The sequence below is a fragment of the Uranotaenia lowii genome, chromosome 2 (genome assembly GCF_029784155.1).
Source record: "Uranotaenia lowii strain MFRU-FL chromosome 2, ASM2978415v1, whole genome shotgun sequence".
Lineage (NCBI taxonomy): Eukaryota > Metazoa > Arthropoda > Insecta > Diptera > Culicidae > Uranotaenia > Uranotaenia lowii.
In genome coordinates this window covers 173,993,760-174,007,704 of record NC_073692.1, presented here as the reverse complement: position 1 = coordinate 174,007,704, position 13,945 = coordinate 173,993,760, and the positions used below count along the sequence as shown (strand labels likewise).

Here is a 13,945-nt window from a genome sequence, read left to right as displayed (position 1 = left end):
CGTTTGCCCTCACATTCATTCTCTGTCTCTTTCTCCGTCTCTGTCATTGCAGGCCGTCCACAACAGTGGTGTGATATCCGGGACGTTTATGAATAATGGCGCCGTTCGGTGTGGCACATCCGCCGTTTGCCGTCCGGTGTCCGCCATCTACACCAAGAGTCAGCCGACCAATGGGTACGTCCACGTGGCCACAATTCCGGCCGGGGCCTACAACATTACCGTCACGGAACTGCAGAACAGTCAGAACTATCTCGGTGAGTCTTTTTCATTTTTTGTTTGTGCGAAAATTGTGTGAATGTTTGTGCAAAGGTGCTCATAAGGTTTTAAATTAAACTTCTGGTGCCTTTTGCGGAAATATGTCACGTGAATGCTGGAATATGCCATGGGAAAAGGGCGAGTTTGCGAAGCCGATGGAAATCAGGATAATAGTATCTATTCAATCGAAAATGTCTTGAAAGCTTTTTGAACAGTTCAAAATTCATCCATATTTTTTGAATTTTTTTATATTAGTGGAGAGTGGGGTATCGTGAACTATAGGGAAATGCGGGCCACTGTGAATATCTCGGAAGTGTGTGTTGAGATAAAATCTCAATCCAACTGTCACCGTCGTCGCTTCGCGAAGGCATATATTTCAATGTGTAACTTGTGTACCTATCCTTCATATGCTTCTTCTAAATATTCCTACTACAAAAAATATACTTACTCTATTTAAACAAGCACCCGCAAATTGCATCGGTGAAACACCAGCTGCCTACTGCTGAAGGCACACTAACTACACTTATGTAAATACATGAGTGTTTGGATGTGTATTAGACTGCCCCAAATTTGTATGGAAAATTTGAAGCTTGTAAAATGTTATGCACTGCTCTGCAGGCTTAAATTGGTCCTAGGCCTAGTACAAGGTCTCATACTAAATTTGGGCCTGATAGGATCACGGGAAGGGGTCGCTCAACGAGCCCAAGTTTGTATGGGATTTTGAGACATAGGATGGCTAGTGAACGGTAGACAATGTGCAACTCGAGACCCCATACACCCAACCTTCGGGTAGTGGTCATATCACCTCTTGTCTGCAACTCCGATTCTCTACCTCCCCGTGGTGCTAGCTGGGGTGCGAGCAACCTTAGCGGAGATCGGGTACCCAACCCCGGTGGATTCTTTGGTCGCATGAGACTAAGTCAGGGGGCTTCGTACGCGTCTGTTCTCCATGTCAGGGGCGGCGTCCTGGTGGTGTTCGGGACCCAAAACAGCAACATCACGACGATCCTCCTGCGAGATAGTGGGGTTAGCTGCGGGCCTTGCGAGCCCGTGACTACAAAAAAACATAAACAACGAACAACGAGCAACCAATTTCGGATGGAAATCGGCAAAGACCTACGCGACGAAAAGGGACTAGCGATTGGAAACTTGGAACATGGAACTGCCGATCTCTAAATTTTGTGGGCAGTACCCACGTGCTCTCCAACGAATTGAAGAGCCGCAAATTCGACATCGTAGCGCTGCAGGAGGTATGCTGGAAGGGCTCGACGGTACGAACGTACCCAGATGGTCGTGTCATCTACCAGAGCTGCGGCAACACACACGAGCTAGGAACAGCTTTCATAGTGATGGGAAAGATACAAAAGCGCGTGAGCGGGTGGTGGCCGATCAACTCACGAATGTGCCGGTAAAGAATCAAGGGCCGGTTCTTCAACATCAGCATCATCAACGTGCACAGCCCTCAACTCGGAAGTACCGGTGACGACAAAGACGAATTTTACGCGCAGCTGGAGCGTGAATACGACCGTTGCCCAAAACATGATATCAAGATCGTCATCGGGGATTTCAATGCTCAGGTCGGCCAGGAGGAGGAATTCAAACCGATAATTGGAAGGTTCAGTACGCACCAGCTGACCAACGAAAACGGCCTCAGACTTATTGATTTCGCCGCCTCCAAACGAATGGTCGTACGTAGTACCTTTTTTCAGCACCGCCTCCCACACAAGTACACCTGGAGATCACCGTACCAAACGCAATCACAGATCGACAACGTTTTGATTGACAGCCGGCACTTCTCGTACATCATCGACGTCAGATCATGTCGAGGCGCCAACATCGAGTCAGACCATTATCTGGTGATGGTGAAGATGCGCCCAAAACTCTCCGTAGTGAACAACACACGAAACCGGCGCCCGCCTCGGTTAAATATCACACGACTGAAGCAACCTGAGGTCGCGGCAGACTACGCGCAATCGGTCGAAGCAGCGCTGCAGGCAGAGGGCGAGCTTGACGAAGCCCTTCTCGAGGACTGTTGGGATACCATCAAGACAGCCATCAACAGTGCTGCGGAGAACGTCATCGGTTATGTGTAGCGATCTCGACGGAACGACTGGTTCGACGAGGAGTGTAGGAGGGTGATGGACGAAGAGAATGCCGCGCGGGCGGCAGTAGTGCAAAGAGGCACCCGTCGAAATGTGGAAAATCACCGACAGCGGAAGAGGCAGCGAGTCCGACTTTTCCAGGAGAAAAAGCGCCGCCTGGAGGAGGAGGAGCTCGAGGAACTGGAGCAGCTGCATCGTTCCCAAGAAACACGAAAGTTCTATCAGAAACTCAACGCATCCCGCAAAGGCTTCGTGCCGCAAGCCGAAATGTGCCGGGATAAGGACGGGGGTATTGTGACGGACAATCGTGAGGTGATCAAAAGGTGGAAGCAGCACTTCGATGAACACCTGAACGGCTCACATGCAGGAGATCAAGACGGTGGGGGAAGGTACATCGCCGGCGTAGCCAACGACGAAGAGGAGCCACTCCCAACGATGAGTGAAGTTAAGGAAGCCATTCGCCAGCTGAATAGAAACAAGTCGGCTTTGAAGGATGGCATCGCAGCTGAACTCATCAAAATGGGCCCGGACAAGTTGGCCGATTGCCTACACCGGTTGATAGTGCGGATCTGGGACATAGAACAGCTACCGGAGGAGTGGAAGGAGGGGGTAATATGCCCCATCTACAAGAAGGACAACAAGTTGGACTGTGGGAACTACCGAGCGATCACTGTCCTCAATGCCGCCTACAAAGTGTTGTCCCGAATCCTACTCCGCCGCCTAACGCCACAAGCAAACAGATTCGTGGGAAGTCTTATGGAGGGACGGTCTACGACGGACCAGATATTCACATTACGGAAAATCCTCCAAAAATGCCGTGAACACCAAGTCCCTACGCACCATCTATTCATCGACTTCAAAGCCGCATACGACACGATCGACCGTAACGAGCTATGGAAAATCATGGACGAGAACGGCTTTTCCGGGAAGCTGATCAGACTGATCAAGGCGACGATGGATGGAACGCAGTGCTGTGTGCGGATTTCGGGTGAATTGTCGAGTTCATTCGAATCGCGCAAGGGGCTTCGACAAGGTGATGGTCTATCCTGCATGATGTTCAACGTGGCGCTAGAAGGTGTTGTTCGACGAGCGGTGGGCGAAATGCGGGGCACGACTTTCAACAGATCCAGTCAACTTATCTGCTTTGCCGATGACATTGATATAGTCGGCAGATCATCTGCGGCGGTGGAGGAGATCTACCGCAAACTGAAACGCGAAGCAGGAAGGATTGGGTTAATGATTAATACGTCCAAGACGAAGTACATGCTGGCCTGCGGATCCGAGACCGACCGAACCCGCTTGTCTAGTAATAACAAGGTCACGATCGACGGCGACAAGCTGGAGATAGTCGAAGACTTTGTCTATCTCGGCTCACTGGTGACCGCAGACAATGACACCAGACGTGAGATCCGGAGGCGAATTATCAGCGGAAGTCGTGCCTACTATGGACTCCACAAGCAACTGCGGTCGAGAAGACTTAGCCCTCGCACGAAGTGTAACCTGTATATGACGCTCATTAGACCGGTTGTTCTCTACGGGCACGAGACATGGATATTGCTCGAGGAGGACGAGGAGCGACGAGTGTTAAGAACCATCTTTGGCGGCGTACAGGAGAACGGAGTGTGGAGGCGAAGGATGAACCACGAGCTCGCGCGACTCTACGACGAACCCAGTATCCAGAAGGTGGTGAAGGCTGGCCGGATAGGCTGGGCGGGACATGTTGCGAGAATGCCGGACGACTGTTCTGCAAAACAGTGTTCCGGTAGGAACAAGACGAGCTGGGGCGCAACGAGCGAGGTGGTCGGACCAAGTGGAGCGTGATCTGGCGAACGTGGGGTGCCCGAGGAATTGGAGAACGGTTGCCATGGACCGAGAGAATTTTAGGGATTATGTTCGTCAAGTTATGTCGGGAGACGGAATACTATGTAAATAAATAATAAAAAAAAAATTAATAATACGAGGGATAGTTGAAAAAATGTGTCAAAAGATTTGGATTTAATACACTAAAATCATCCAAACCAATCATTAAAACATAGGGACAAAAATTTATCTTTTTCATCTTCATTTCAATTTAGGAATAGCTTATTCACTGTTAGTTATATGTGTTAAATTAATCTATCGACCTTGTTGGTGATAGTTATATTCTTTTAGTAAAAACATTTCAAGACTATGAAAATTACAGACGTATAGAAAGTTAGAAGAAAAGAAAAGGTTTATAAAATTAGTGAGTAGAATTTGAATAGAAGGATTTTCATCTCATGTCATCGATTTGTTCCTCATGGAACGAATTTTCATTTTCAACATCTGGAAATGTTCTTACTAAAAAATCATATGTTTTACCGACAAGGGCGATAAATTGAATTTAAATTTTATTTTAATTTTCAAATAAATGAACAGAATTTTACAGTCGAAGCAATGATTTTTTTAAAAATATTTTCAATGAGTTAGCTTTGTTCTTCAACTCCGCATTTTTGTGTTCTTTTTTTTTCAAATCAAATTCTATTCAATCTCTTGAGTTCAAAATTGATATTTTTTCCTGATAGAAAATTCACATCTCACATCGTGATAAAATATTATTTCAAATTTGAGATCAGACGGATGAATTTTTCAACCCTTCAATTGAAAATGATGTAAATATGTATTTAAATGATACATAACTTACAATTATTATTATTTTGTCTAACAATTAACAATAAGGATTAATTGCTGAGCTAATTTGAAGTTCACTTAAGAACTTGGATTTATTTTCTTTTTAAATCTGTTGTTATTTTTTATGTATTCTATTTCTTTGCACTGGTGTTTATGTCCAAAGCTTCAAATTCTGGGTTCAAAATTTTTATTTGCATTCGTTCTCAGTATATTGGAAATATTGACCTCATATATATAGTTCAGATATTTTAGATATTTTATAAATTATACAAAATCATTGGAAAATTTTGACAAATCTTTTATTTTATAAATTTTGAAAATAAATATTCGGCCGAATACTTAGCTGAACTATTCGGTGAGCCAAACATTCGGCTTAACAGTTTTGAAGCAGTATTCGGCGCCGAATATTCGGTACATCTCTAGTTATTAAAGCGCATCAAAACACTAAAATATTGTTGTCCCAAGATGCTCCACAAGCTATGATTTCCAAATTGGTTGCTTTTGAATGGCTTATCATTATATACTGCAATACTTCGCGAGGCACCCAGCAATGATGTCAATTGAATTTATTGTTTTTCAAGTATAAAAGACATGCCCCCAGTCAACAGCTAATAGCTTTTTTGTCTAATAAGTTATGGTCTTCGACAAAGTCGTTCAGCTGAAGATTTTCTTTAATGAATTAATGAATTGGCACAAAACCATAAGCAGACTCGGTTTCACAGAAGAAACAAAATGGATGTTGATTTTTCAGTAGATACAGAATATTTAATTTTTCCTTACAAACCTAAAAGCTAAAATTTACTCATGTAAAGTTTTAAGCCAAAACTAAGCTTTTTAGATCCCAGGGTTTGAAAAATTCAAAAATGACCCCAAATTGACTCAGTCTAATATCAAAAGCCCATTAAGTTTGTTTTTTTAACACTATGTCAAAGAGCGGTGTTATTACTAAAGTTTGTTTTTTAAAAATTCCGAAATTCTCAACATGTTCGTTCATGTCATATTTAAGAAAATATAGGTATCATAAACTAAAAAAATGGAAGACACAAAGAAGAAATCATTAGAGCCATTCATCCAACCACTTATTTTCCATTTCTTGTATCATTTGTAAGAAGGAAGGTTTCTCGCGCGTGTGATGGATCTGCCCCCTCTTTGCTTCACTACGCCTAAAGAAAACCAAATTATCGAGTTCTACAGAAGCAAGAGACCGGTAAATGATATTCCCCGTCGCGCCCAAATGGTGCTGCGTTGTCGGCTGGTGACAGTTATTTAATACCTGTTATACCATTAACCAGCCGGCAGAAAACAGAGAGTTCATCAGTCAAATATGTCACGCGGTATTTTAGCGCCACTTTTCCGGGCGACATTTCCTCGTACCGCGGCGCGGGTAGATTAAGCAGTAGGTAGCAGTCTTTTTGTGTGTTTTTGGTTTTGATCGTCGGAAAACCATACAACATCGACCACCCCCACTTTGTTTCTCGGAAAGCATCTTATACCAGGATTTTTCCTCAGCCTACGGAAACGAGATGATGCTGCTTCTTGGTCATCAATTTGTTGGCCTACATAAGATGAAGCTGTTCTGCTTCGCTCTTGTCAGTCACAGGTGTGAAGTAATCAATTTCCTCGAGAGGTGATAACTGTCAACTAGTTTTCAATAGGCCCCCTTTTATTCCATGGAAATGTGTTGAGAGAATAAGATGGTAGATAGCTGGGTTGGAATCCTATCTAAAAGGTTTTAGATCGAGAAGCATTTTATTCAAATGAGCAATTACACGACAATTTGTTAGGTGGTGCTTTCAACATGATTGACCAGGTCTAAAACATAAAATTAAAACTTTCATGAACACTAAAGGGAGATACGGTCAAAATTTGGTCAAGGGAAAACGCGTTCAAATTTGTGAAATCGTTTATTTAAAAAATCAAATTAAATTTATTTTTCAAGTTTAATTAGTATAAAATTCAGGAAAAATATTCAGTTAGGCTTCCGTTTTTCCAAATCCAAATTGCTGGGTCTTACGCTTAAACCCTGCCATCAGATTTTGTACAGCCACCTTGTCCACCTTCTTCGCCGCAGAAAGCCAGTTTACCTTGAACTGCTGCTCGTCCTTAGCAGTTTTTTTTTGGTCTTCTTTAGGTTCCGCTTGACAATAGCCCAGTATTTCTCAATTGGGCGGAGCTCTGGCTTGTTGGAAGGGTTCTTTTTCTTGGGAACCACCTGCACGTTGTTGGCGGCGTACCACTCCATGGCCTTTTTACCGTAATGGCAAGATGCCATATCCGGCCAAAACAGTACGGAACAACCGTGTTTCTTTAGGAAAGGCAGCAGACGTTTATTCAAACACTCTTTCACGTAAATTTCTTGGTTGACAGTCCCGGAAGCTATGAAAATGCTGCTTTTCAAGCCACAGGTACAGGTACTTTGACAGTCTCATGTGCTTGAAAATATCTGCTACCTCTCCCCTTCCTTTAGTAGTATAAAACTCCTGTCCCGGAAGCTGCTTGTAGTCGGCTTTGACGTAGGTTTCGTCGTCCATTACCACGCAGTCAAACTTCGTCAGCATCGTCGTGTACAGCCTCCGGAATCGCGCTTTGGCTGTCGTATTTTGTTTATCATCGCGATTTGGAGTCACTACCTTCTTGTAAGTCGATAGTCCGACTCGTTTTTTGGCTCGATGCACGGTTGTAGACGATACACCCAGCTTATTTGCGGCATCTCGGAGAGAGAGGTTAGGGTTTCGCTTGAAATTACCGGCAACTCTCTGTTGTCGTCTCAGCAGATTTCGGTTTTCGATTTCCCCCCGATCCAGACTACCTGGCTGTCGACAAACGTCCCCCAAACACTTTAATTACATTTGTAACGGTTGATTTGGCAACTTTTAGCGATTTTGCCAGCTTTGCGTGCGAGTAGCTCGGATTTTCGCGATGCGCGAGCAAAATTTTGATACGCTGCTTTTCTTCCTTGGACGGCGTTTTGACAATTGAAGAGTGAATTCCAAAATCAAAATAGGAGCAATATTCTACACACACACACCTTCAAAATGAGGGGTGTTCAGGTTTTTTAAATGCAAAATTGAAAGAAATATGTCAAGTTGATATTGACCAAATTTTTACCGTATCACCCTTTAGAACTATTGTAGGATTTTGGATAAATTAAAAAAAACTTAAATCATCAAATAAATTTTTTTTAAATAATATTTCATTTACTTTTTCTAAATTTTTGTGTTGTTCACAGCTCTCAAAACGGCCGATCACCAGCGATTCCTCATCAACGGAGACTACACCATTTCGCTGAGTGGATTCTATCAGGGTGCAGGTACGACATTCGAGTATCGCCGAGTTGACGGCTTGAACAATGCATCTACAAGTAGCTATCGCAAGATCGAAGGTGTCACCGAATGGATCACAGCACCGGGTCCATCCCTGGAGCCGGTCCAGCTGTATCTGCTATCACAACAACCCAACCCTGGTATCAAGTACGAATACTTGATGCCCATCACCACCAATTTCGCAGATTCGCAGAGTGCATCCAGCGAAGATAACCGTATCGATGGTAAGTGAGATCGGTTAAATATATAGGTTATAATCAATGAACTTATCATTATTTGACATTACAGAAGGGTTTTCTAACGACATCTCGGAAAAGGCAAGCATTCGAGCACCAAAACAACGAATCATCATGAATACTACGCTACCGTCATCCAGTACGACGAAACCTCTTCGTAAGCGCAAATTCCTATGGAAGGTGGTCGGATTTGGAGCCTGTAGCAAATCGTGCGGTGGTGGAGTCCAACAACCAGTGATAAAATGTGTCCGCGAGGCTCCTACAAGAATTTTCTCACCCAAACGCTGTGCCCATCTTACGCAACCGGTCTTAAATGAAAATCTCCTTCGTTGTAATACCCAGCCATGTCCTGCATATTGGAAGCTGTCTGAGTGGAGTGAGTGCAACTGCGAGGATAAATTCAACGAAAACGATGTCTTCAAAACCCGTGAGGTCAAGTGCGTTCAGGAGCTCATATCTGGGATAGTTATCCAGGTTAGCAGTGGTGCTTGCATGGAAGAACAACCGCCGGCAGCTGAGCAGTGCGATTGTTCCAAGCACTTCAAACCACCGCCACAGCAGGAATCACACAAACGAAAACCTACTGTTATCAACCATCACAGCCACCACCAACATCATCACAATCACAACAATAACGGAGGATTCAACACCCAGAACGACATGGGCCAGGGCTACGGTGGACGACTTCCGATGGACCGAATAAGCCAACGAGTGGAAGCGAAGAAAACCGGCATCTGGCTGACAGCCGACTGGAGTGATCGCTGCTCGGCTTCGTGCGGTGTAGGACTGCAGACACGATCGATTTTCTGCGATCGCAGCTCGTCGACAAATTCGGAACGGTGTGATTTGCGATTCACTCCCGACACGACCAGAGAGTGTACCAGCGATCGAGCTTGTGAGTTCGGCGAATGGTTTGCTGGACCATGGGGTTTGGTAAGTTCTGACGTTTTGTGCGGTAACTTCCTTCAGTAATATATTTTTTACTTAACTTTAGTGCTCTGGCGACTGCTTCAACCTGACCCGGTCTCGAACTGTGCTTTGTATTCGAAATGATAACTTCGTAACGGATAACGAGTGTGACGACAACGTACGACCGAAGTCCGTCGAAACGTGCGACATTGAAACGATCGACGATTGCAAACCTCGGTGGCATTATTCCGAGTGGAGTGAGGTACTTGATGGCAATCGATCGACTTTGAAGTAGTCTAACAATAACAATCTTATCATTCTAGTGCACCAAAACATGTGACGGTGGCAATCAGCGACGTGTGGTCAAGTGTCTCGAGTTCAATCTTCGAGATAAGGTCATGCAAGAATCTGCTAGCTGTCGGTATTCAGATCGTCCTGGAGCCTACCGGGCTTGTAACGAAGAACCGTGTCCCACATCAACCACGATCCGGAGCAGTACAACGACAGCCATTTCGTCTCCGATCGATGTTGAACCCCGAGTCGACATGATCCAGAATGATGCCGGTTGTCGGGATGACTTCCCCAACTGTAGCATCGTGTTGAAGGCCAAACTTTGCAGCTATGCGTACTACAGTCAGGCTTGTTGCCAGACGTGTCGAAATCGATCTAACGAGCTGTACTAGCTCGGTTCCTGTGGCCATAGTTTGAAAACAGAAACTTAGTGAATTTTAAATCAGTAAATTAATTTAAGTTATTGTTTCTCCTATCTTTCCACAAGATTGTGAATTTTTCTGCATCCTTCTACCCTATTTCACCATTCATCCATCCAATGATTTACTAAAGATCGAAACCTTTAAAGTAACGAGAAATTATAAAGTTTTGTAACATTATATATAAAAATTTATAATTAGAAAACAAGTAATTTTAAGAAACCGAAATGACTGTGAAAATTTTAATGTAAAGCGGACCTTCCGAATACAGCAGCGTGAACAAAACTAAACGTTACATGCAAAAGTCAATATTCTCATGTTTAACCCAACAAAAAAAACTCACACATACTTACGCCATTTTGTGAAAAGAAGCCATATTGTAAATGTACCCCGCATTGATTGTGTGCTGCAGAGCACCATTAACCCCACAGTGTGTGCCCCTCCTGAGGTGTAGAACAGAAAAGATCACCTTAATCTCTGTAGCTACTGAACCTACCCCGATGAGCGAACAATCTATGTAAAACTTTAACCAGGATATCAGATTTTCTACACACGCAAATCGCGGGAGTTTATCTCGGAACAGAGCCATCATCAGAGAACTAATGTAAGATTTAATGAACACGTTATTCGTTGTACAATTTCTGACAAATCTGTAGAAGTTTACGAAAGAGAATTTGACAGTAGATGAGAAGCATCAGAGTAATCACAAATCAAACGTTCTTCAAATGCGAACAAACTTACTGTAACTGAGTGAAACCTCCTTTCTAGAGGATAGAACAAAGATGAGTTGTTACAAAGCCGGATATATCAAACGATCAAAATAACAAACAACAACATAAAAGTGAATCTGTATATTAAGTGCATCAAAGAACCATACTAACATGGACATTGGAGGAAACATTACATTTGAATAAACAACTAGAATTTCAATCACCAATTGTTGCTGTTTTTAATAAATCCGAATCACATATTTTCAAAAAAACCATTAAAAGCGACCCAAGCAACCAAAATTATCTTTAAACTGGTTCATAGAAGCTTAATCAGCTCTCGTCTGAGTTCCTAGAGAATTATGTGGTATTCAAACTAAACTTCTGAAAATATTTCATCTGACTTTCCGCTGATTATTTTGTACTCTTTACTTTTTTCACTAGAACATGAATTGAAGAAAAATAAATACACAAGCTTTTCTTGATAAACTTTTATTTCTTTTCAAAATATTTTATGCACTTTTTTCCAGCATTTTCTTCTCATTCACGAGATATTCACATTTCTAATAAATAAAAACGGCAGACATGAGCCTCCGACAGGGTGCAAGTGTTATATTTAAATCGCCGGCATCGGTGATCGAAAGAATGTATTCAATCTCTGATATATTTAGAAAACAAATAAAAAATAATAAACAGTTGTTTTCTTTGTTCTTATTTGCTGTTTTTAATATTTTTTCTCTCGAAAACGATGTGAACTTAGGAGTGCTATGTTTAAGAAAGTACGCGACTTTTGGTTACTTGGGGAAGGTAACGAGCCTATAGTAAACAAAGAGACGAAATGTCACGATTGGAATTTTTCTTTTTCTGTCAGTGTCATTCCAATCGAGCAGAACCGTTTTTCGTTTATTTTTTCTGTTAAGGGAATGTGGCATTAGACTGAGTCGATTTATGGTCATTTTGGAATTTCTCAAACCCTGGGGTCTAAAAAGCTTCGTCTTGGTCCAAAGCTCATCCATGATTTTTTGCATAATTTTTAAGTAACGTTTACATGAGTAAATTTGAACTTTTAGGTTTGTATGGGAAAATTGAAAATTTTGTACTTAAAAATCAACATCATTTTTGTTTCGTCTGTGAAACCGAGGCAGCTGAGGGGTTTTGTGCCAATTTATAAATTTCCTAAAGGAAATTTTCCGCTCAACACCTTTGTGGAAGACTGTAACTTCGTATCTTATTAGGAAAAAAAGTTATTAGCTGTTTAACAGGGGTATGTCTTTTCGCACTGATAAACAATAAATTCAATTGACATCCCTGCAGAGTGCCTAGCGAGGTATAGCGTGACTACTTTCCATGCAACACTTCGCGATGCTCAAGCAGTGATGTCAATTGAATTTATTGTTAATCTATGCGAAAAGACATACCCCTGTTAAACAGCTAATAACTTTTTTGCCTAATAAGATACGAAGTAATGGTCTTCGACAAAGTTGTTCAGTGGAAAATTTCCTTTAGGAATTTTATAAATTGGCACAAAAACCATAAGCTGGCTCGGTTCCGCGGACGAAACAAAAATGATGTTGATTTTTCAGTACAAAATATTCAATTTTCCCATACAAACCTAAAAGTTCAAATTTACTCATGTAAACGTTACTTAAAAATTTTGCAAAAAATCATGGATGAGTTTTGGACCAAGACGAAGCTTTTTAGACCCCAGGGTTTGAGAAATTCCAAAATGACCCCAAATCGACTCAGTCTAATGTGGCATGTTCCATACTTGATGCTTTGGGGTTACATTGATCAGTCTCTATTTTGTCGGTTTTAATGAGTTTTCTCGATCATAAGGGATACAGAACACCTTCATAATATTTACAAATGCTAGTTTATCAATTTTACCTTGCTTTTTAACGTTTTCTTTTAAATACATTTATAATTGGAAAAAGTACAATTATGTTGCATACATTTAGGGGCAAAAATTAAAACAATTGCTGAATAGTATGAGCTAAAAAATACAGATGAAATTTTACCTTAACACATTCCTCTAGGCCCACTCACTATTTCCATTATAATTTTTTCTTCGAAGTTAACTATTTATTAGGGTTTCTATCCATTTTTCCAATACGGCCTTACTCTTGGAAAATGTCCTTGATTTTTAAATATCAAAAATTTATCTCTAAAAGACTATAAAAATAGCACTATACAACTTACATATACAAAGAAAAAAAATATTTCTTTCCCATTCAATAACCGGTTTGCTTCTAAATGCTTTTTGGTTTCATCAGGAGAGCAGTTTGTTTTCAAGCCTTGGAAAAAGTAGATATTTTAAGATTTAGAAATTACTTTTTTACTAACAGAAAAAAATTTCAAATTCATAGCAAATTTTGTTTATTTGATACTCAATTATTAGGCTTTCAAACGTAGAAAACAGTTTTCAAAAACTCAAACTATAGACTGAGTTATTGATGATAATGTGCAAAAATTTATTGTTGGTCAAAGATACCCCGCTGATCAAAGTTTCCTCGTTTTACGGTAACAATTTCTTTTCTATTTGCAACACATAAAATATATTTGAAATTGCTTGATTATTAAATCTTAATCGACTGCGTCAGTGCGGGAATCTCTGTGATAAGAAAGACAGCGTCACTTCTAAACGAAATGATGATATCTATCAAAAACAAACCGCATGGGTTATACCGACCAGTTATTGAAAAAATCACGTTCACTGATAATCTCAGATAAGGCGTCACGATTCAGCTGGCCATGGCAATAAAATATTTAATTGCATTGAAGACGGCGCCCTTCGTCCTGTGGTATTCGAATCAGCGGCGATGGGGAAGCAAAAATGTAAACATAGGATTTTAGCGCTTCGCCGCTAAATAGCCAAAACTTCACGGGAAGATTTACGTTGTTGATGAATAGAAAATTTATTTAATAATTAAATAATAACACTCAAAAATAATGTATTTCTAAGCTAACAGCGAAAATCACAGTGAACTAAATTCTGTGGCTCCAGAGAATTCTCTCAGGAGCCATTTTTATTCGTAAATTTATGCTCTTTGGAAG

General features: G+C 41.5%; 1 protein-coding gene across 8 annotated transcripts in view; it reads left to right on the top strand.

Moving 5' to 3' along the window:
- Positions 1-11,121, top strand: part of LOC129744503 (thrombospondin type-1 domain-containing protein 4) — a 308,628-nt gene extending 297,507 nt beyond the window's left edge. For all 8 annotated transcript variants that reach the window (XM_055737056.1, XM_055737058.1, XM_055737057.1 and 5 more), the window contains exons 3-7: positions 53-254; positions 8,236-8,553; positions 8,618-9,498; positions 9,560-9,736; positions 9,798-11,121. In XM_055737056.1, the coding sequence (XP_055593031.1) occupies positions 53-254; positions 8,236-8,553; positions 8,618-9,498; positions 9,560-9,736; positions 9,798-10,157 (1,938 nt within the window). In that variant the 3' untranslated portion in view covers positions 10,158-11,121. The remainder of the gene's footprint in view (positions 1-52; positions 255-8,235; positions 8,554-8,617; positions 9,499-9,559; positions 9,737-9,797) is intronic.
- The last annotated feature ends 2,824 nt before the right edge of the window (positions 11,122-13,945 follow it).